The sequence below is a fragment of the Emydura macquarii genome, unplaced genomic scaffold, assembly GCF_026122565.2.
Source record: "Emydura macquarii macquarii isolate MOO-44397 ecotype Brisbane River unplaced genomic scaffold, CSIRO-AGI_Emac_v2 contig_2938, whole genome shotgun sequence".
In the NCBI taxonomy this organism is placed as follows: domain Eukaryota; kingdom Metazoa; phylum Chordata; order Testudines; family Chelidae; genus Emydura; species Emydura macquarii.
In genome coordinates this window covers 395,887-417,643 of record NW_027133075.1, presented here as the reverse complement: position 1 = coordinate 417,643, position 21,757 = coordinate 395,887, and the positions used below count along the sequence as shown (strand labels likewise).

The 21,757-nt window shown below is 53.1% G+C and overlaps 1 protein-coding gene and 1 pseudogene across 1 annotated transcript; both read right to left on the bottom strand.

The window, feature by feature from the left end:
- Positions 1-4,616: 4,616 nt before the first annotated feature.
- LOC137167590 (olfactory receptor 52K2-like) lies at positions 4,617-5,573 on the bottom strand. The gene has a single exon (XM_067569799.1). It carries the CDS (start codon positions 5,571-5,573, stop codon positions 4,617-4,619), a length of 957 nt encoding a protein of 318 aa, XP_067425900.1.
- Positions 5,574-20,316: 14,743 nt separating this feature from the next.
- LOC137167574 (olfactory receptor 52N4-like) lies at positions 20,317-21,256 on the bottom strand (annotated as a pseudogene).
- Positions 21,257-21,757: the final 501 nt, after the last annotated feature.

Here is a 21,757-nt window from a genome sequence, read left to right as displayed (position 1 = left end):
GAAAGACACTAAGCAGGGCCTTACATTCACACCCTGCACTGATTGGGTTCTGTGCAGCACATCGTTAGGCTCTGTGCACTGTGCAGGATTTCAGGCAGCGAGTGGTCTCTGGTAAACAAGCAAGACAAGGCTGAAGGCTGAGCTGTGCGAAAACCTATGTTTCTGGCTGTGGTTTGTAGCTGTTTATTTAAAACCCCCTCCTGTGTGAGAAGGACTGCAACTCCCTTCATCACGACACACGCAGCCTCACTGCATCTATCACATGCAGCACAAAGAGAAGCGATGCCATGTGGTGGCTAAAGCAATGGTGCTGGGGGTCAGGATTCCCACTTTCTGCACTCAGCTCTGCTGCTCACTCACTGTGTGGCCCTGGGTAAATCACTTCACCTGTGTGTGTCTCAAGTACATCCAGAACATGTGGGGAACGCAGCTCAGCAGGCTAGGTGAAGAGCTTCAGATGCAGTGATCAAAAGTGTCATGCAGGATGTTTGTTAGACTCCGCTTTATTGTCCAGCCTTCAGCCCCTGGTGGCTTGTGGTTCCCGTGCAGGTCCCATGAACATTTGTAACGAGCTAGGTAGTGCAAAGTGAGCCATTTATCTCCTGCCCTGTGAGCTACAGAAGCCAGCCCCGCCTCCGCACGGCAACCCACCTTCCCTGGTAACGCAGGGACTTATCCTTCAGCCTCTCTCAACTCTTGTCCAGCTAGTTTCAAAGCTGATCCCTTGTCGTACTGCAGAGGCCTGGCTCAGGACAACGGGCTCCCAGCCGGTACCCATTGCAGGGGTAATGCCTGCTCCCGGCCCCCAGGCTGGAGGAACAAAGACGACCGGACGGCTGAAGGAATAATCCACACAATGGTCTTTTCCCCCAGGACTTTGTACCTGAGCTTTAGGTCCAAGCTGGCTGGAGACTGATGCACAGACTCACCTGCCTGTCACACAGCCCTGCTCCCCATGTCAGCACCTGGGCTCCCCCAGAGCTGCTTTTATACCCGTTCCTGCTTCCCTCTGCGCTCCCGACTGGCCTGTCGGCTCCCGCGCTGCGTCCTCACTACACTCGCCGCACCTGGGCTAAGCAGGGAGCAACCCTGACCGCCTCAAAACCCTGCCTGGTGTCAGTGGGACAGGTGCAGCACTCGGCACGGCCAAAGCCGGCCAGGAGGCTGCAGAGGGCAGGGGATTGGGACGGCCCTGGGGTGAGCTGGCTGAACAGCACTGAGGTTAGTGGGTCCGGAAATGATTGTGTTTTGGGCCCGTAACTGAAAACCCTTTCTGTAGGCGCAGTGCCCAGCGGCCCCAGTCTGGATCGGGTCTGCATTCCTCCCGCGCCCCACGCCGCTCGGAGCAGCAGCCTGGACCAGAACCACCCGCCCTGCGGCCCCTCTCTCACAGGAGGGGAAGGCGCCAGTGCCCAGCTCTCAGGCACAGGCAGGAACGGTGGATAGGGACACTGCCAGGCCAGGAAAGGGGTGAGGTGGGGGCGGCGGGTGCTGAGAGCTGTGCCAGGAGTGGCCATAGCTGTGGGAAGGCTGCGTGTGCAGCAGGGACTGGGGTGCCCCCTCCCCACCCCGTTGGCAGTGGAAAGCCCTCCGAGATCGAGGGACCGAGACCGCAGAGACCAAGGAGAGCCTGCTAGGCCTGCCACCATGCCCCCAACTGAGCAACTCCAGCCCGGTAGCAAGTGACCCGGGAACAGAATTTGGGGCAACTCAAGAACTGGGCTGGCTGCTTTGATAGCCCCCAAGGGCCTGGGCTGAGCCCCGGTGTGGTGGGTGGGCCTTGGTCCCCCTCTCTTGTCCCCCCTCGCACCTTGTTAGCGACAGAATCTTTGTGGGCACAATCGGAGAATGGGGGGTGAGCTGACCACTAGGCCAGCTGGTCATCGGCCTGTCCCACTACAGGGGGTCAAAGGGACGGAAGAAGAGCCCCCGTGCCAGCCCTAGCAGTGACCCGCTTGTAACACACTGGCCACACGGACCCCGGCTGCACGGTCATCAGCAGGGACTGAGACAAGCACCTACTGCCTCAAAGCACAGACTCATCCATTCCTGGGTCTGATGGGACCATTGTGATCAGCTAGTCTGACCCCCTGCACTGCACGGGCCAGAGCCGCCCCCCAAATCATTCCTAGGGCAGAGCTTTTAGAAGATCCCACAGTGGCAGAAAACCCTCTGTGGGGGCAGGGGATGAGAGAGCTGCTAGCCCGAGTCGTGTACCCGGAGCTGTTCTCCAGAAGAGGAGTCCTCCCACGAGCCCCTCAGGTGTGTTGGTGTAGAATAGACAGAGCCAGGCACGCGCTGGGTGTCTGCAGACAGCAGCCGGTCACCCGCTGCCGGCTCCATCTCCATGTTTCCAGTCGCTGAATTGCACTGGCAGGCCACTAAAAATAGCCTGTAACGTCCTGGCGTTCCCTTTCCAGCTCAGCAATTCCTGGCGTCACCACGGGCATGCAGTGTGATCGTCACCGGGGTGGGGGTCTCCTGGGGATGCGCAGTGTACAAGGCTGTCTCCCAGTGGTGGAGAATGCGAGGGGAGGGGCCGTGAGTCAGGCTCTCCATTACGATGTGCTTCTGTCTCCCGGGCTGGCTTAGGGGGGTGGGGTGTTCACTGTATTGTGTAACATCAATATGTCAAAATCATAACGAGTCTTGTGAGATAGGCCGTGTCAGGTACTGTTAGAAAGGATGTAATGTGCTGAGAAAGATGGCAATACTTGTGTTCATGTGTTATGTCTGCAATGGAAGTTATGGGCATATTTGGTGTACCTGTATTTCAAACTACGCTGTGTAAGACACACCTCAGACAGAGAGGCGGTAGGACAATAGCCTGCTTAATGGCCCATCAAAACCTTTACAGAAGCAAAGGGCCCAGGAAGAAACTAAAGGCATAGCTGAAGAGTTTCCAGGATTGGCCCATGTGACTCTGGACTCCATTTAAGATCCTGTAAGTTTCCACAGGCAGCATGGCCAGGACAGAGGGTATATAAGATGAAACCACAGAAACCGTTTTGTCTTTGTTCCTGTCCAGCTACAGACACACACCTACCTCTGGATCTATTCACTTGCAACTGAACCGAAAGACTAAGACCCATCCAGCTACTGGATGTGTACCAGAGGGACTGTACAAGCCTGCAACTCCACAATTCTCCGAGAAACCTGATGTGTATGGACTTTCAATCATTTGTATGTATCTGATTTGCTTTGATTCTTTAACATTTCTCTTATGGTTTATTTCTTTCTTTTTACAGCAGAGACAACGAGAGTTCTGTGGCACTTTAAAGACTAACAAATTTAATATTTGCAGACATAAGCTTTCGAGACCATCTCCAACTCAGCAGTTTCTCCTCGAAGTCTGTCCCTGGAGTCCTCTTGGAGAAGTACAGCAACTCCCAGGTCAGCGACAGAATGCCCTGGGGAATTAATGTGTTCTCCCACTGGTTTATGGATATTATTTTTTATGTCTGATTTGTGTCCATTTTTCCTTGTGCGTAGTGATAGTCCAGTCTGGCCAATGTACATGGCAGAGGGGTATTGCTGGCACATGATGGCATATATCACATTAGTGGATATGCAGGTGAACGAGCCCCTTATGGTGTGATTGAGGTGGTTAGGACCAGTGATGATGTCATTAGAGATGATGTGTGGGCAGAGCTGACAACGGGGTTTGTTGCAGGGATAGGTCCCTGGGTAGGATTATTTGTAGGGTGTATGGTTGGTGGTGAGTATTTGCTTCAGGTTGGGGGGGCTGTCTGTAAGCCAGGATGGGTCTGTCACCCACTGCCTGAGCGAGAATGGATCATCTGCTAGGATAGGTTGTAGATCTTTAATGATGTGCTGGAGAGATTTTAGCTGGAGAAACTGCTGAGTTGGAGATGGTCTGAGGACTTGACACATTCAAACTGGGTTTGAGCGGAGACTTGGAATGGCTATCTCACTACCGAAGGTAAATTACTTTGCTCACCCATTCTCACCTCCTGCTCAATGGTCCTCATTAGGTTTTAAGTACCGGACTCCACCTCCCCTATTGTTCTCAATGCACCTGGATACCTATAAGATGCCTCAGTGTTACCTATTTTCTGTATTACTGCATCTGAAGAAGAGAGCTAAGTCTCTTGAAAGCTTATGTCTGCAAATATTAAATTTGTTAGTCTTTAAAGTGCCACAGAACTCTCGTTGTCTCTGCTGTATACAGACTACACGGCTACCCCTCTGGAACATTTCTTTTTACAATAAACCTTTAGTTTTAGTTACCAAAGGATTGGCTGGCAGCGTGGTATTTTAGGTAAGATCCAAACTTATATTGATCTGGTGCTGTGGCTGACCCCTTGGGGTCAGAGGGAACCTTTGTAGTAAAGAGCAGAGAGTTTAAATAACTGGTCTCTTTACTGGATCTAGTGCTGATTTGGGAGCCAGGAGCTGAAATGCAGTAAAGGGGACTGTGTGCATTTGTGTACTGGCTTCTGTGGGGATTCAGAAGCGCAGTTTGTGACTGGTTGGGAATTCTGATTTCAGTGCCACCCACTAGTGCTGGGAGAATCTGCTCTCCGTTTGCAGCCTGTCGTGACCTTCACATTTTCAGGTGGCTGCCCTGGGCACGACCGGGTCACAGCTTCTCCCTACGACAGAGATGGAAGGCCCCTGATGGAGAAGAGCCTGAGGACGCTCTCCCGGATCTTTTTGGTTCTGACCCCATAGATGATGGGATTCGTCATGGGTGTAACCAACAGATAGATGTTGGCAACAATAATGTGAACATGGGGAGCCATGCTGGATCCAAACCGATGAGTGAGAAAGGAGAAAAACGCTAGTGTGTAAGACACGAGCATGACACAGAGGTGGGAGCCACAGGTGCTGAGTGCCGGGACAAGCGCCTCTTTGGAGGGGAGCATGCAGACAGTCCGGAGGATCAGGATGTAGGACAGGACAATGAGGATAAAATCTATCCCTGCAGTGAGAAATGCTACGGCCAAACTATAGGATCTTGTGACCGTCGTGTCTGCACAGGCCAGTTTCACCACGGCCATGAACTCACAATAGGTGTGAGAAATGACGTTGGTCTCGCAGTACGGCAGCTGTTTCAGCAGGAACGGGTGTGGAGCCAGTAACACGGCCCCCCTCAAAACCATCCCCAGCCCTATCATGGCGACAGCCCTATGGGTCAGGATGGCCGAGTGTCTCAGGGGGTTACAGATCGCGACGTAGCGATCGAAGGCCATGGCCAGCATGAACCCGGATTCCATGCACGTCAGGGAGTGAAGGAGATACATCTGGGCCAGGCAAGCATCCACACGAATGGTCCCGTCCTTGAACCAGAATATGGAGAGGATTTTGGGCAGGGTGGAGCTGGAGACAACCAGGTGGGCAAGCGCCAGCATGGAAAGGAAAAGATACATGGGCTCGTGGAGGCTCGGCTCGGTCTTGATAACGGCCAGGAGGAGGCAGTTCCCGAGAAGGGACAGAATATAGGCGGAGCAGAAGGGGATGGAGATCCAGCCATGCGCCGCCTCCAGCCCCGGGATGCCCAGGAGGATGAAGGTGGAGGGGTGGGGCGTGGTCCTGTTGGAAGCTGCCATGGTGGGGCCGGCTGGGTCTGGTCTGATCCACGGCACGCCTGCTTCCCAGGTCCTGTCCGGGGCTGGAAGTGACAGAGAGCCATTAGCGTTTTACCCGTGTAAACCAGCTGGAGACCCGGCCCCCTGCTCCCAGCTGAGCGAGAGACCTGAGCCCAGCCAATATTACTGATTGCACCTTCCCTTCCACCGGGAGGAGTGAATAATGCAGCAGAGGAGGGAAGGGAACATGATGTGAGGGTTATCAGGCAGGAGTGTAACGGGTTTGGATGGCTCAGCCTGGACTCTTGTGGGAGCTGGCGGCTAAATATCCCTTTGGGGCCGTCCCAGCCGAGAGGAGGGGGGTGGAGTGGTCCCGGGTGGCTCAGCTGCCCTCCCCGTCCTTAGAGGCAGCCTCTTTTGGTCAGAGCTACAGGCTCTTGGAAGGGCGTGGGGGAATCTCACCTGCTGTAGATTGACTCCCCTGAGCTTTCCCCAGGGCTGTCAAGCCGGCATCTCTTCCAGCAATAAACGCCCTGCAGAACAGCAAACCCTAAAGCAACTTGCTGACACTGCTGGTCGAATGTCTCCGTTCACAGAGCAGCAGAGCAGGATTCGCAGCCAGAGGGGAGCTGCCGTGCCGCACTGCCAGCCAAGGAGGGCTGAGCCCCACACCTTCCTGGGGAAGAGCTGCACTTCTCACTGCCCTGCCTTTGGGAGGGGGTGGCAGGAGGTTCACACGGGGTCTGGCTGGGAGCACTCTGGGTCCCATGGACACTGGCGGGGGAAGGAAATTCACACTGACTCCTCGTTTCCAGACAAGCCCCACGAATATCCCAGCCCCTTCTGTGCAGTTAACCATGAGTGAAACCTTGCGGGTGCCTTTCCTTCAGCCCAGCCTCCCAGACACACCTGTGTCAGTGGGGGACGGTCCAGCTACTGGGGGAGCTTTCTTGGCTCACACACGGCCCCGGGGAGTTGGCTGGAGACAGGGTCTGAGTTCTCGCCCCCACGCCCTTTACCCACAGGCCGGCCTGACCTGACCGGGGGCTCTGCACTGGGCACTTCCCTGACCCACTGATCGTTGTGTGTGGCTCAAAGCAAATACAATTTATTAAACAGCCACCAATAAACAAGTGGAAAAGAGGAGGAAGGGGGAAGGCAAACACCCAGCGCTGCCTCTGGCGCGGGGCCCACACACGGCGTCTGTGGGGTGTGAGGGATGCTCACAGTCTGGGTCACACGTCGCAGGCCCTGCCCAGGCCTGGCTGTGGGTCAGGGACGCCGTGGGTCGGACACGGGCTCTGGGGCAGCCACACGCCCTAGGCGCTAGGGGACAGGGCCCTTCTCCCAGCGTCAGCCCCCCCATCGGGGTCACGACCCCTCAGTCCGGCCTGTGCGGCCTCTGGGCTGGGGGCGTCTCCCTGCGCCGGGTCCTGCCCAGGGTCAGCCCCACGTCGCTGCCCAGCCGCTCACTGACGCACCCGGCCCAGACGGCCCTGGCCCCGGCCCCAGCCCCTGCTCAGCTCGGCTTGCTGTGGCTCGGCCAGTGAGGGGCGAATAGTCCCCTTACCCCTGGCTCTCAGCACTCACCCCACACCCTGAGCCTGCCCCCTTCGCACTTCTCCAGCCCGGGAGAGCCCGCCCAGCAGGGCCCCTCACCTGTCTCAGAAGGAGGCATGTGATAGAGGAGAACAAAACCAAGCATGGCGCGGATGACGTTCAAATGGACAAACAGAGAATAGTTCCCAACCAATAACATCTCTAGACACTCAGTGCTTCCAAAGGGTAATTCCCAAACGCTGGAAAATTATCAGCAAAATCGATTGGGAGGAAAAACGTGAATGAAAATTGTGAAGGGTTTATTAGAGAGCCCAAAAGCCACGATTCCACAGTGAAGGAAGTGGAGAACCTGGCTAAAAACCCAGTTCAGTGGCAAAAGGAAGGCAGTAATTGAAGCAATACACAACCAGTGGGAAAACAGATAAATAGATAGCAAGCAATAGAACTGGGACCTTATGAAAATGGACAAAGGATGTCAAAGACGTCAGGGAAAAATCCATCTTTGGCAGGGCTAAGGATAACAAACAGGAGATTACTGAGTAAATTAAGAACAAAAAAAATCCTCACAATTTTCAGAGAGAGAAACAAAACTCGTGAATGTGACAGAAAAGGTAGATGTGGTCAGTCAATATCTTTGTTCTGTATTTGGAAAGAAGCAGTTTGGTGTACTCATACCACAGGAGGTTATGAAATACTTTCCAGCCCTTTAGCACTCAAGGAGGATGTTAAAAGCATTTACTAGGGAACGACCTTTTTTAAATTAACAGGCCTGGAAAACTTCCTCCAGTGAGTAAAAGAGGTAGCCTAGGAGATTTTCCAGCTCACTTACGTAAATGTTTAATAAATCTTGAAATACTGGGGACATCCAGACGTCTGGAAGAGTGCCAATAGATTGCCAATATTCCAAAAGGGCGAGCGGGATGACTACAGGTTGGTTATCCTGATACCAATCCTGGGCAAAACAATGGAAAAACCGATACGGGATTAAATCGATATAGAATTAAAGGGTAGGAATATAATTGATGCCAGCAAACAGGGGTTATGGAAAACTGGTCTTGTCAGATAAAACCGATTTCATCCGTTAATGAGAGTACAAGTTGGGTGGATCAAGGAAACTGAACAGATGCAACAGACTTCGGTTTCCGTGAGGCATTTGATTTAGCAGAGCAAAACATTCAGACAGAAAAAATTAACACTATACACTAGCAATAGAGCACATGTTAAATGGACTAAAACGGGCTAATGAACAGATCTCGGAAATCAAGGGTAAATGGGCCATTGTCAGTGATTGGGGGTGGTTTTCTACTGGGATTTTGCAGGGCATAAGTTCTAGGCCCAGTGTAATTCCACATTTTCATCAGGGATCTGGAAGTGAACATAAAATCATTGCAGGCAAAATTTGTGGGTGACACAAAGTTGGCAGAGTGGCTAAAGTGCTGAGGACAAGGCAGGCAGACAGACAGATGTGGACTGTTTCACCACGGAAACAAAATGTTTTAATACAGCCAAATGCAGGCCTGAGCTACAGAATAAGGGACTGTATAATGGAAACCAGTGACTCTGAAAAGGATTTAGGGACCATAGTGGACAACCAACTCATCCTGAGCTCCTAGTGTGACGCTGTGACAAAAAGGGCTAATGTGATCCTTGGATGTATGAATGGGAGTAGTGAGTGGGAGGAGGGGAATAATTGTATCTCTGTACACGACCGTGGTGTTGTTCAACATCTTCATTAATGATTTGCAGGATGGGGTAGATTGCACCCTCTGCAAGTCTCTGTATCCTATCCCTACCTTCCATGTCATATCACACTAAGCTGGGGGGAGTGGTAGATACCCTGGAAGGTTGGGATAGGATACAGAAAGAGCTAAACAAACTGGAGGACTGGACCAAAAGAAATCTGATGAGGTTCAGCAAGGACAAGTGCAGAGTCCTGCATTTAGGAAGGAGAAATCCCATGCACAGCTACAGACTGGGGACCGACGAGCTAGGCAGCAGCTCTGCAGAAAAGGACCTGGGGGTAACAGTGGATAAAAAGCTGGATATGAGTCAGCAGTGTGTTCTGGTTGCCAAGAAGGCTAATAGCATATTGGGCTGCATTAGGAGGAACATTGCCAGCAGATCGCGGGAAGTGATTATTCCCCTCGATTCGGCATTGGTGAGGCCGCATTTGGAGTATTGTGTCCAGTTTTGGGCCTCCCACAACATAAAGGATGTGGACAAATTTGAGAGAATCCAGCGTAGGGCAACGAAAATGATGAGGGGGCTGGAGCACAGGACTTATGAGGAGAGGCTGAGGGAACTAGGCTTGTTTAGTCTGCAGAAGAGAAGAATGAGGGGGGATTTGATAACAGCCTTTAACTACCTGAAAGGGTGTTCCAGGGAGGATGGAGCTAGGCTGTTCTCTGTGGTGGCAGATAACAGAACAAGGAGCAACGGTCTCAAGTTGCAGTGGGTGAGGTCTAGGTTGGATATTAGGAAAGTTTATCTCTATCAGGGTGGTGCAGCGCTGGAATGGGAATGTTCTTAAACTGAGGGATTTCTGCCTGAGATTTAATCTAACTCTGTTATGCTGTAGTTTGAACCCACTGCCTCTTGTCCTGCCCGCAGTTGCAAGAGAGAACAATTTTTCTGTCTTTTTATTCAGCAGTCTTTCAAGTATCTGAAGATGGTGATCATGTCCCCCCATATCTCCTCTGTTCTAAACTAAACATACCGAGTTCCTTCAGCCTTTGCTCAGATAGCTTCTATTCCATCCCTCTGAGCATCTTTGCTGCTCTCCTCTGCATCTTTAGCAGTTTCCCCACATCCTTTCCACACATTGGTGAGTGAAATTGGACACAATATTCTAAGTGACGTCTAACCTGCGCCTACTAGAGCAGGACTATCACTTCCGTGACTTGCATGCGATGCCTCTGTTAATGCAACACAAAATTGCATTTCCTTTTTGCAGAAGAAAGAAATCTACCCCCCTGAGAGACGTAGCTCTACGAAGCTAACCTCCAGTGTAGACAGAACAAGGTCAAGAGAAAAATTCTTCCATTCACCTATCTACCACCTCTCAGAGAGATGGATTACCTGCGCTGATGGGAGAACTCCTCCAGTTGGCATAGGCAGTGTCTACACTGAAGTGAAACAGTGGAGCCGCTGTAACGTATTAAGTGTAGCCAGCCCTCAGAATATCTTCCAGAGAAGCATCCTGTCTGGTGTGAAGACATGATGAGTCAGAGAATTCACCACATCCCTGCACACTTTGTTCTAACCTTGAATCACCCTCAGTGTTAAACATTTGGTCCTTATTTTTACTGGAATGTTTCTGTCTTCAGCTTCCACGCAAAGGGTCTTGCTCTGCCTTCCTCCGCTTGATTAAAGAGCCTGTTATTCCCCAGAGTATTCTCCGCATGAAAGTACTTTCACAATCAAGTCTCCTGTAGATTCTCTTTTTGATAAGATAAATAGATTAGGCTCTGTCAGTCTCATTCTGTAAGGTTTTTTCTCCAGACCTTGGATCGTTTTTGTGGCTCTTTTCTGCATCTTCTACAATTTTTCAACATCCTTTTTAAAACGTGGACACTAGAACTGGACGCAGTATTCCAGTATCACAGAGTCATAGAATAGTAGAGTTGGAAAGGACCTCAGGAGGTGTCCAGTCCAATCCCCTTCTCAAAGCGGGAGTAACCTCAGCTAAACCATCCCAGCCAGGGATTTATCAAGCCATAGCGATTTAATAGCGAAGCGGGGCATTGTGGCCAGTGATACTGGAGTATACTCATCACCTGTGGAAAGGGCGAGGGATGTTTACTGGCTGTGCAGAGCGCAAAGGACCAGAGATTTGTTGTCTGCCCCATCCTGCCCACATTACCCGGGGTCTGTCGAGCAGCACTCTGAGCATGCGATAGATACCTGTGAATTGTGAGCTGGAAGTGTCTTCCCTGGGAATCCCCCTGTCAGGTAGCCGTATCCCACACCTCTCTCACAGCAGCATCTGCAACATCATCCCATGCCGAGAGCCGACACAGGGCAAGTGCTCCAAGCAGGATGGAAACGGGTTTTTAATATAGCTCTGGGCAATCCCAGTGGGGTTCCTAGGCTGCAGACAGGAGACACCAGCCAATGTCTCTCCATCTCTGCGCATCTGTGTTCTTTATCCACCTGTAGGAGTAAACAGCAATTAAGGGTCCTTCCCACAGGGAGAGGAGAACTCCAGGCTCTCTGCGGAGTCAGAGAGGAATTGGCTGCTCGGTGTACTTGTGTATATTTAAATATGATCGTCAATTAGTCAGAGAAGTAGGGATAATGGTTAGATCTCCATAGGGTCTGACGCCCTCTCAATGCCTGGAATGGATGGCTAGCTAGCAGACAGGCAGATCTGGAGAAGGAGATCTGATGCAGGAGAGACATGGACACTTTCTGCAAACACACAGGGCTGTCGCTAATGGCTCAGAGATCAGTAATTCTGTCTAGCACTAGATTATTAATCTGAATATCATGTGGTACTTTGTCAAACACCTTGTAACGGTCTAAGTCTTTGACATCTCCCCAGTTACCGTTAGCCACCAGATTTGTTATCGCCTAGAAGAAGGAATCACGTCTGTTTGACACGTTATATTTATTTTGCCGATGACCGGCAGCCAGCAGCTTCTAGCATTTGCAGTGCCCCTCTCCCAGCGCCGGAAGGGCTGGTTTTATCTGCTCCTGGCTGGCACTGACTGCTCCTTTCAGAAGCCAGGTGAGGCTTGTTGAGGGTTAAAGCAGGACAATTAGCCCCTGTCTTTTCTGCCCAGCTAGTGGTTCAGGCAACCAAAGTGACTCCCAGGCGTCAGGAATCGCGAATGCTCCTTTCGTTCCCAAAAGAGAGCGAGAAAGGAATTCAGTCCAAAAATACTGCAGCTCAGACAGAGAAGGAAGCAGAAGAAGAAAGGGAGAAAGAAAACCCAAACAAAGCCGAGACGACCTTTCCTGCGCCATTCGTGTCACCTCCTCACACTCAGCCTTCCCGCGCACCGGAGAGTGAGTTTTAGGCCCAGCTCCCCAGAGGCTCCTACGCACCCAAATCCCAGATTTAGGCCCCTCAGTTGCCTTTTTAGGCCCCAATTGATCCACAAACACCCGCTCAGCTGCCACCGACCCCTGTAGGCTCCTAAACTCCCTCAGTGCCTAAACTGATGCTGTGAAAGTTCCCTCGCAGCCTCTGTTTCTCTTTCTGGACACGGCGTTGCTGCCCCCCTCCAGGCGGCTAGATGCCTACATCTCCCGCCGAAGCCCCAGGGCTCTCCCCGAACCAGGGGAAGATCGGTGCTCTGCCTCGCTCACCCGCGGGGCCCCATCCCGTAGGTGCGCTCAGCGGCCACCGACCAGACTGGGGCCCGTTCAAAATCTGGGCCGAGATGCTGCCAGGCCCTAGCCTATAACTGTCAGGCTAGTGGCTGGAGCACCGACGGGAGATGTGGGGAAGTAGGTTCAGGTTCCCCTGTGGGCTGAGAGGCAGAAAGGATTTGCTCCGGGGTCTCCCACCGCTCCAGAGGCGCACCCCAGCCACGGGGCTACGGGACAGTCTGAGAGGGGCTCGCTCAGCCTCCTGCCCATGGAAGTTGTTCCCCTGTGTATAAATAACAAAGCAGTCATTCGATCTGGGGGACCGGATCCTGGGTGTCCCACGGCACAGGTGGGGGTTGATAGACGCACTGGGCCTACACCCTTACCCCACTTGTGAGCTCCACGGTAAAACAGGGGGTCCAGTGACCTGTCGTAACAAATGTGGGTGGGAAAAGGTACGCCAGGGAGACGGAAGGGTTGAGTTAGTGCTTCCTGATCGAACTCCAGGACTGTGCAAAGATCCTGCCTGGTGAACAAGACACACGGGGCACTGGAAATTAAATGCCCCCAAATTGTGTTGGGAATGAGGCCAAATTGGTGGTGACTAATGAGGGCAGGGGCTGTTCCGCCCGTCGCTGCCTTAGTAGGTCGTCAAAGAAAGAGACATTTGGGGGGAAATTAGCCCCGGGAGTGAGTTTCCCCATCACGGCTGCCACCCCCACCATCTCCTAGGACCCCAGGCTATCTTCGTCTCAATCCTGAGAGATGTTTGGACCAGATTGGGCTAGAGGGGAGCCCAGATGACACCACCAGCTCCGCTGGCTCCAGTCCATCCTAGATAACTTCTTTTCTTCTCCCTAGAAGGACAGAGCCTGTCACACAAAGAGGTTTTCCTCCTGAAAGTATAAAATTATGCATAAAATGTACTTACAATGTAAGTTCCTAGGGGCAGGGACTGTCTCTTTGTTGTGTGTGTGTCGACTACCCAGCACAAGGGGCCCTGATCTGGACTGGCGTCTCTAGGCCTTATTGTGATGCAAAGAATACAATCACGCACGGCCAGACAGGCGGGGTGGCCCTGGGGAAAGGTGACTGTCCGGCATTATCCGGCGAGATCCCCAGCCCTTGTCTCCCATTCGAGGCAATTTCCAATGTTTACGATGACACAGACAATGGGTAACTAAATTCTCTCTCACTCACACTAGTGCAACCCACTGCCTGGACAGCCCGGAGGGTGCGATTCACCCCTGTGCTGAGAACCAGCCCAGACCTAGGCACCATTTAAACCTCTCCAGGTGTCAGTGGTCAGGGGGCGAATTTCAGCCTGTCAGGCCCAGCGATGAGAAGAGCTCGCCTTTACACAGCACTGTGCCTCCATAGGTCCCAGAGTGCTTTGCAAAGGAGGTTGGTGTCCTCATGCGCATGTCACAAAGGGGGAAACTGAGGCAGAGGCGGGGCAGTGACGTGCCCAAAGTCTCCCAGCAATCTGGTGGCAGAGCGGGGGATAAGAACCCATATCTCCCCAGTGCCAACCCAGCGTGCTAGCCCGAGGCCACACAGCTCTGAAAACCAGCAGCTCTTGACATTGCTGGACCGAGGAGTGCCATAAATCCAGAGCTGGGCACCACACACTGAGAGCAGCCTTATGCCGGGCAAGACATCTCTGAGATGTCCAGAAAACAAACCAATTACGGCTTGACAGCGCCCACCCCGCAGCTGACAGCTCAGCCCATGGCAACCCCAGGGCCCGGGAGGGATCTGCTCCCTGGAGATGCGCCAGGCTGTGAGGCAGGTGATGGGAGCCCTGCCTGTGCAAGGACTGCAGGTTGAGGACGGGTCACACAGAGAGGGGACCCCCGGCTACGGGAAATGTAATTGCACTTGGGCTAGAGAGGGAATAAATCAGATCATGCCTGACCAGGTAGTGATCAACGGCCTGATGTCTAGTAGGCATCCCGTAATAAACGGCGTGCCCCAGGCCAGTTTTATTCAACCTCTTCATTAATGATCTGGAAGACGGGGTAGATTGCACCCTCAGCAAGTTTGCGGATGACACTAAGCTGGGGGGAGTGGTAGATACCCTGCAAGGTAGGGATAGGATACAGAGTGACCTAGACAAACTGGAGGATTGGGCCAAAAGAAATCTGATGAGATTCAACAAGAACAAGTGCAGAGTCCTGCACTTAGGAAGGAAGAATCCCATGCACAGCTACACACTGGGGACCAACGAGCTAGGCAGCAGTTCTGCAGAAAAGGACCTGGGGGTAACAGTGGATAAGAAGCTGGATATGAGTCAGCAGTGTGCCCTGGTTGCCAAGAAGGCTAAGAGCATATTGGGCTGCATTAGGAGGGGCACTGCCAGCAGGTCACGGGAAGTGATTATTCCCCTCGATTCGGCATTGGTGAGGCCGCATTTAGAATATTGTGTCCAGTTTTGGGCCCCCCACTACAAAAAGGATGTGGAGAAGTTGGAGAGAATCCAGCGGAGGGCAACAAAAATGATGAGGGGGCTGGAGCACAAGACTTATGAGGAGAGGCTGAAGGAACTAGACTTGTTTAGTCTGCAGAAAAGAAGAATGAGGGGGGATTTGATAACAGCCTTTAACTACCTGAAAGGGTGTTCCAGGGAGGATGGAGCTAGGCTGTTCTCAGGGGTAGCAGGTGACAGAACAAGGAGCAACGGTCTCAAGTTGCAGTGGGGCAGGGCTAGACAACCTCCTGAGGTCCCTTCCAACCCTAATCTTCTAGGATTCTATGACTCTGAACCCTGGGCCATGGCCAGCAAGGATAATGGAGAACGCAGGAGTCGAACACCCCAACACCATGTCAGAAGAGAGAGAGACTAAATTAGTAAGAAAATAAAAGCAGAAAATGCCATGATCTGAATCTGGGCGGGCCTTAACCCGGCTCTGGAGGGAGATGCTGTGTGGGCTGCGTCATGAGCCCTCTGGGCCTGCGTGAAATGGGCTAGCGAACACTTTCCTGGGCCAGCGTTTCCTGAGGCTGCTGGTCACAGCCAGGCCCTGGGTTCTCTCCAGCTGCCGGCCTGGCTACGCAGATTGCGCTGCGCAGGGGACGATTACAGGGTCGGCCGAAGCCCTGGCCTGGATCCCACAGTTAAGGAAGAGATGCTGAGTACCCACAGTCTGCACAGGGCAGCCGCTGCTCCCGGGGAAGGCCGGCACAGAGCCCAGCCTCCTGGGCTGAGCGCTGGCGAGCTGTACTCGTGCACTGAGTGAGGAGCGCAGGGTCACAGCCCCTTTTGCTGCGTTCTTGATGCTACCTTTAATTTCCTTCCCGGAGCTGAGTTACAGCCAGGCTAGGAATCCCTTCATTCAAGGGGAAAGGCGTGGTGGTCACAGAGCTTTCATCTCCTGCAGGGCGCAGTGCTCTGCATAACAGAGAGCTCCTGTAAGGACGACACACCGGACAGCCAGGCAGCCAGGCAGAGCAGACGGAGTCTGATCCTTTGTTCCCTGACCCGCTGAGAACCTCCACTGAGCACAGCCTGGGCCACGTGTCACTTCACCTCGGCCAGGCCTGGCGTGGTCGTTGCCCTGGCATAAACCAGCCGAGAGCGTGACCCTGCCACTGCGCAGCACTGAGCGGCTAGGCACGGGCCGGGTTTTACACAGCCACCAGCACAATTCTGCATGACTTTTTATTCAAGATGAGCCAGTGGACCCGACTGCCTGCAGCTACCCAAGGACGAGGCGTTGCATTAACTCGTTTAAAAAAAACCCAACCCGCCTTTAATCAGTAAACGAGTGTAACCCTTCAGCCAGGCAGAGCCGGCAGCAGGCAGGGCCGGTGCTATATCGAGGGGTCCCTGTCAATGATGCAACGCCAAACCGGCTCCAGCCCCCGGCCAGTCACCCGGAAATCACACCCTGTCCCCTGGGCGCCCCAAAGACAACACTTCCCCTCTCACCAGCACAGAGTCTGAGCGCAGAAAGTAACCCTTTAATAAAAGGAGGGCAGTAACACAGCCTGGCTTGGAACCCGGGCAAACAGAGTTCATGACTCAGCGAGCCAAGCCCACCCCAGAGCACAGGGCGTGTCCTGCGCCTGGCCCGCCTGGCTGCCCCTGCCCTGACCGGCGCAGCTGCAGTGTCCACCGCTCGGTCGGGTTCAGCCAGTCCCGCTCTGCAGGCTCCTGCCGGACACGGGCTCGACCAGGCCTCCTCTGCTGCTGCCTCCTGCCATCTGCAGGTGCCACCACTGCCGGCACCGCTCTGCTGCTTGCCAGTCACGGTTCCCCACTTTCTGTAGTGACTCAGCTTAGTGAATTTCAGCTGCTAGCTCCTGGGAAAACCTTCTGTGACAGAGGAGCCACGTCCCTGCTTTCACCAGACAAACGACTCCAAGAGGAACGTTAATTCCACCTTTTAACGGTGAGAGAGATCGTCATTCCCTGCCTGAGGGTCGTCCTTTCCCAGGGCAGGTGCCATCTCAGCAGACGATTTCTCTCTCCTGCTCCCCCGGACGAGGAGGGAACATCACCCACCACCCTGGCTGGGCTCTGTTCAGTTCAGGGTGAATTTTTCCTGAGCTCAGGCTGGGCCCAGTTCTGCTGCCAGCTCTTCACACAATCGACGCACCACGTCTCATTAGCCCAGCGCTTCACACACGCGTGGGCTGTAGCCCAAAGCCATTTCCCACCATGCTCAGCACCGGGTCTGCTTATCACGTACAGCGACATTCTGCTCAGTGCTTCCTTGCACTCGTGCGAACACAAAGCCCTGCCACTAACGCACCCCCTTTCAGTGGTGGAGCAGGAGGGAGGGCCACTCGGCCCCTGCATACACCAGCTGTACAAAGGCTGCGGGGCCAGGAAGCCGTGGGCAGTAAACCCAGTGACGGGCAGGGAGAGACCCGCGCAGGAGCTGGAAGTCAGAGCGAAGGAAACAGGTCTGCAGCCTCCTCCCGTGGCTAAGGAGCCGGCCGGGGGGGGCTTGCCTGGCATTCCCCGGGGGCTCCTTATCTGGAGCCAGTGCAGTCTGTGCTCCGCTATCCTCTGTGAGCCGGAGCTGGGCTGGGCAGGCTGGGCAGGAAGAGGCTGGCCTGCACAGAGGAGAAGGGAAAGCAGCGACTGCACCGCGACGACAGCACGGCTCTGACACTGTGCGCTGCGGAGCCTTTGTGGCGTCTGGCCCCGCTCCTTGTGTAACCCTTCTGCCAGACCGAGTCGGCACAGGGCCGGGTTCTATGTCTAGGGGTCCCTGTCAATGACACAACACCAAACCGGCTCCAGCCCCCAGCCAGTCACCTGGGAAATTACACCCTGTCCTCTGGGCTCCCCAAAGGGCAACACGTCCCCTGTCGCCAGCACAGAGTCTGAGTGTAGAAAGAAACCCTTTAATAGCACAAGAGAGGTAACACAGCACTGGTTTGGGAACAGTGCAAACAGAGTCCATGAACTCACTGAGCCAAACCCAGCCCAGAGCACGGGGCCGTGTCCTTCACCTCCCTTCCTTCTTCCCCCTGTACTGACCGGCGTGGTTGCAATGTCCACCTCTTGGGGGTGGCTCCATCCCCTATGGTGTCAGTCGTAGCGAGGTGTGCTCTCTCGCCAGACAAAGGGGGGTTGTCGAGTTGTCTGGTGGTGGGGGTTAGGCTTGCGATAAGCTTGCCTTGGGGGGGGGAGGTGGGTTTTTTGCGTTGTGAAGGTGCTAACCCTGAGCTCAGCAGCTCTGAAAAGGCAGACAGGCATTCAGCTGCCCAAATACAGGCTTCACTGCCTGACTTCAGGCCCCCACCTTTGAACACCTTAGCCAAATGGCCTGGAGCCTCCAGGGGTGTAAACTGGCAGAGCTGCACTGATTTGCACCCAGGACGGCTGCGGCCCCGTGTGTGTTCGAGTGACTGCCCGGGGACCCAGCCCCCATCGGCTGCCTGGGGGCGCAGCTCACGTAGGGCGCCGCTGGCAGGGACCTGCCCCTTGGTGCAGGTGTCCCTGTGCTACGTTTTGTGCAATATGAACACTGCACTGAGCCTGCCCGGCCCCTCTGGTGGAGACAAAGGCCCAGTGCCGGCCTCTGAGCAGAGGTCAGTGAAGTCAATGGTGATTTTTAGTGGCTCCACATATGTTTAGGGCCAGCTCAAGGGGTGTTTTGCCTGAAGAAGGGGAGAGGGAGAATTTCAGGTGGAATTCCACAGCTAATCCAGCCGGATCCCACAGGTGTCTGCCGCCTCTCTCTGGATTTAATCCCGGGTAACGGAGGGCAGGAGGGGGTGCCCAGAGAAGACCTCAGGAGCTGGCTCTTCCCAGAGGCCATTTGGGGACTGCGTTAAAAGACATTAACCTGGACGCTCAGCTAGCTCCATTGAGCTAAGCAGATCTGCAGCGATTGCAGCCAGCTGAGACCTGGCCTGCTTCATCTCAGTTGTGTTACTGTGTCTAAATTAAACTCCTCATGAGCAAGCTCCCGCAGGGACCCCTCCTTTTACTTGGGAACCACTAGCCAGCTCGAGGGGCCCCTTTCAGAGAAGAGGCCAGCAGCATCCCATTGTGCTGATAACTTGCGCGGAGAAGGCTGCACGTTGCAGATAAATCTATCACACCACGGGCCAGAGCTTGCTTTAGTTTTTCATCTCAGATGTGCATGGAGTTCTGACTCGCTAAAGAACCCTGCAGACTTTAGGGGATCATATTTTTATAAGCACAGGAAAACAGGGAGTTAAACCATGTATGTGCACTTCTGGATATCGTAACATCACCTCGACATCCACACTGACATATGCAAACACCCCCTCACCTCAGCCATGTCACACTCAGCTAGACTGCACACGAGGGACTCATAGAGCATTAGGGCTGGAAGGGACCTCAGAGGTGTCTAGTCCAACCCCCTGCTCAGAGCAGGACCAGCTCCCACTAAATCATCCCAGCCAGGACTTGGTCAAACTGGGCCTTAAATACCTCTAAGGATGGAGATTCCCCCACCTCCCTAGGTAACCCATTCCAGTGCTTCACCACCCTCCTAGGGAAAAACTTTTTCCTAATGTCCAACCTAGACCTCCCCCACTGCAACTTGAGACCGCTGATCCTTGTTCTGTCATCTGCCACCACTGAGAACAGCCTAGCCCCATCCTCCCTGGAACCCCCTTTCAGGTAGTTAAAGGCTGCTATCAAATCCCACCTCATTCTTCTCTTCTGCAGACTAAACAAGCCCAATTCCCTCAGCCTCTGCTCATAAGTCATGTTCTCCAGTCCCCTCGTCATTTTTGTTCCCTTCCACTGGACTCTCTCCAATTTGTCCACATTCTTCCTGTATTGGTATGCCCAAACCAGGACACAATACTCCAAATGTAGCCTCTCCAGAGCCAAATAGCAGGGAATAATCAATTCCCTCCATCTGTTGGCAATGCTCCTACTAAGGCAGCCCAACATGCTATTAGCCTTCTTGACAACCAGGGCACACTGCTGACTCATATCCAGCTTCTTACCCACTGTTACCCCCAGGTCCTTTTCTGCCGGACTGCTGCTGAGCCACTCGGTCCCCAGTCTGTAGCTGTGCATGGGATTCTTCCATCCTTCATCTTTGCACCTGTGGTTTTTCTATTAAATAGACTTTTTGTTTATTTTAATATCTGTGCAATGTGTGTCCCAAAATGAACTGATAAGTGAGGGCAGATTTCATGTCTTCAGGGAGGACAAACAGAGGGGGAAACTCCAAGTTATTCCAAGTTAAGAAATAAGAGACCGATTTGGGGACCCTCAGCAACAGAGAGAGCAGTGCTTGGTGATGGAGTGATAAGACATTAGTTTCTCAGACGGAACTGCCACAAGGCTGAGCTCAGCCAAACTGGGACAAAGCACCCGTGATTAATGAGAAGACATCCTTTCCCCCTCCTGTCATGCAGATTTAAAGTCAGTGGCCCCAGGCAATCACATTCTGCAGGTGTATTTTCCCACTTTGTCACGAAGCTCTTTGGTTTTGACCCCATAAATGATAGGGTTGAGCATGGGGGGCACAAAAAGATAGAGGTTCGCCAAAAGGATGTGAACATGGGCAGCGATGCCCTGACCAAACCTGTGTGTCAGGGTGGAGAAGAGGTAGGGAGTATAAGATAACAACATCACACTGATGTGGGCTGTGCAGGTGTTGAGGGCTTTCCGGTGGGCTTTCTTGGAACTGATACTGAGGACGGCCCTAATGATCATCCTGTAGGACAGGCCAATGAGTGTCAGGTCTAGCCCAATGCTAGACTAATACTGTCATCAGGCCATAGGTCCTGTTGACTCTGGTGTCCCCACAAGACATCTTCACAACTGCCATGTGCTTGCAGTATGTGTGGGGGATAACACGGTTGGCGCAGAATGTCAGCTTCCTCAGTAGCAGGGGCTCTGGCAGAACCACAAAAACAGCTCGTGTCAAACCCACTAGCCCTAGCTTAGCGATTCGTGCGTTGTTGAGGATGGTGCCGTATCTCAGCGGCTCACATATGGCGACGTAGCAATCAAAGGCCATTATCATGAGGACAGCTGAGTGCATACCAGGAACCGCATGAAGGAAGAACATCTGGGTGAGGCATCCATCCACAGTGATGCCTTTGAAACAGAACCAAAATATGCACAGTGCCTTCGGCATGACACAGGTAGACAGGCTAATGTCTGTGAGCGCCAGCATGGAGAGCAGCAGAAACATGGGCTTGTGCAGGGTCGACTCTTTGCCGACAACAAACAGAATTGTGAAATTTCCCAAAAGGCCGATGATGTAGAGCATAGAGAAAGGGATGGAAATCCAGATGTGGGCATCTTCCAGTCCCGGGATGCCGTTTAGGATGAATGTCGATGGATCGGAGGGGGTGAGGTTGAAAGCCCCCATGAAATGGTCGAAACGCCGATCAGGCTCAGTAATATTTAGGGTGCCTATGACGGGAGAGAAGCAGAGGGAGGAGGGTCATGCACTTGAGAACAAATGTCACAGTCAATATTTCTTTGTTACAAACTATCTAGAAAGGGTGGTGAGCAGTGATCTGGATTGGTTGGTAAACTGGGTAGAAGCAAAAAATATGGGGGACTCTATCGTGGGAAGTAGTGACTCTGAACAAGATGTGGTGGGCATAAAGGGGTAATTAGTTAAACATGAGCTCCCTGTGTGACTCTGTGGCCAAAAGAGGTTGTGTGACCCTGTCATGATAAACAGGAGAATCTCAATTAGAGGCAGAGAAGTTATTTCACCTCTTTCTTTGGCACTGGTGCAACTGCTGCAGGAAAATGTGTCCAGTTCTGGTGTCCACAATTAAAGGTACATGTTGATTCACAGAGATAGTTAAGGGGTGACTTGATAACAGTCTACAACTACCCAGATAGGGAACAAATATTG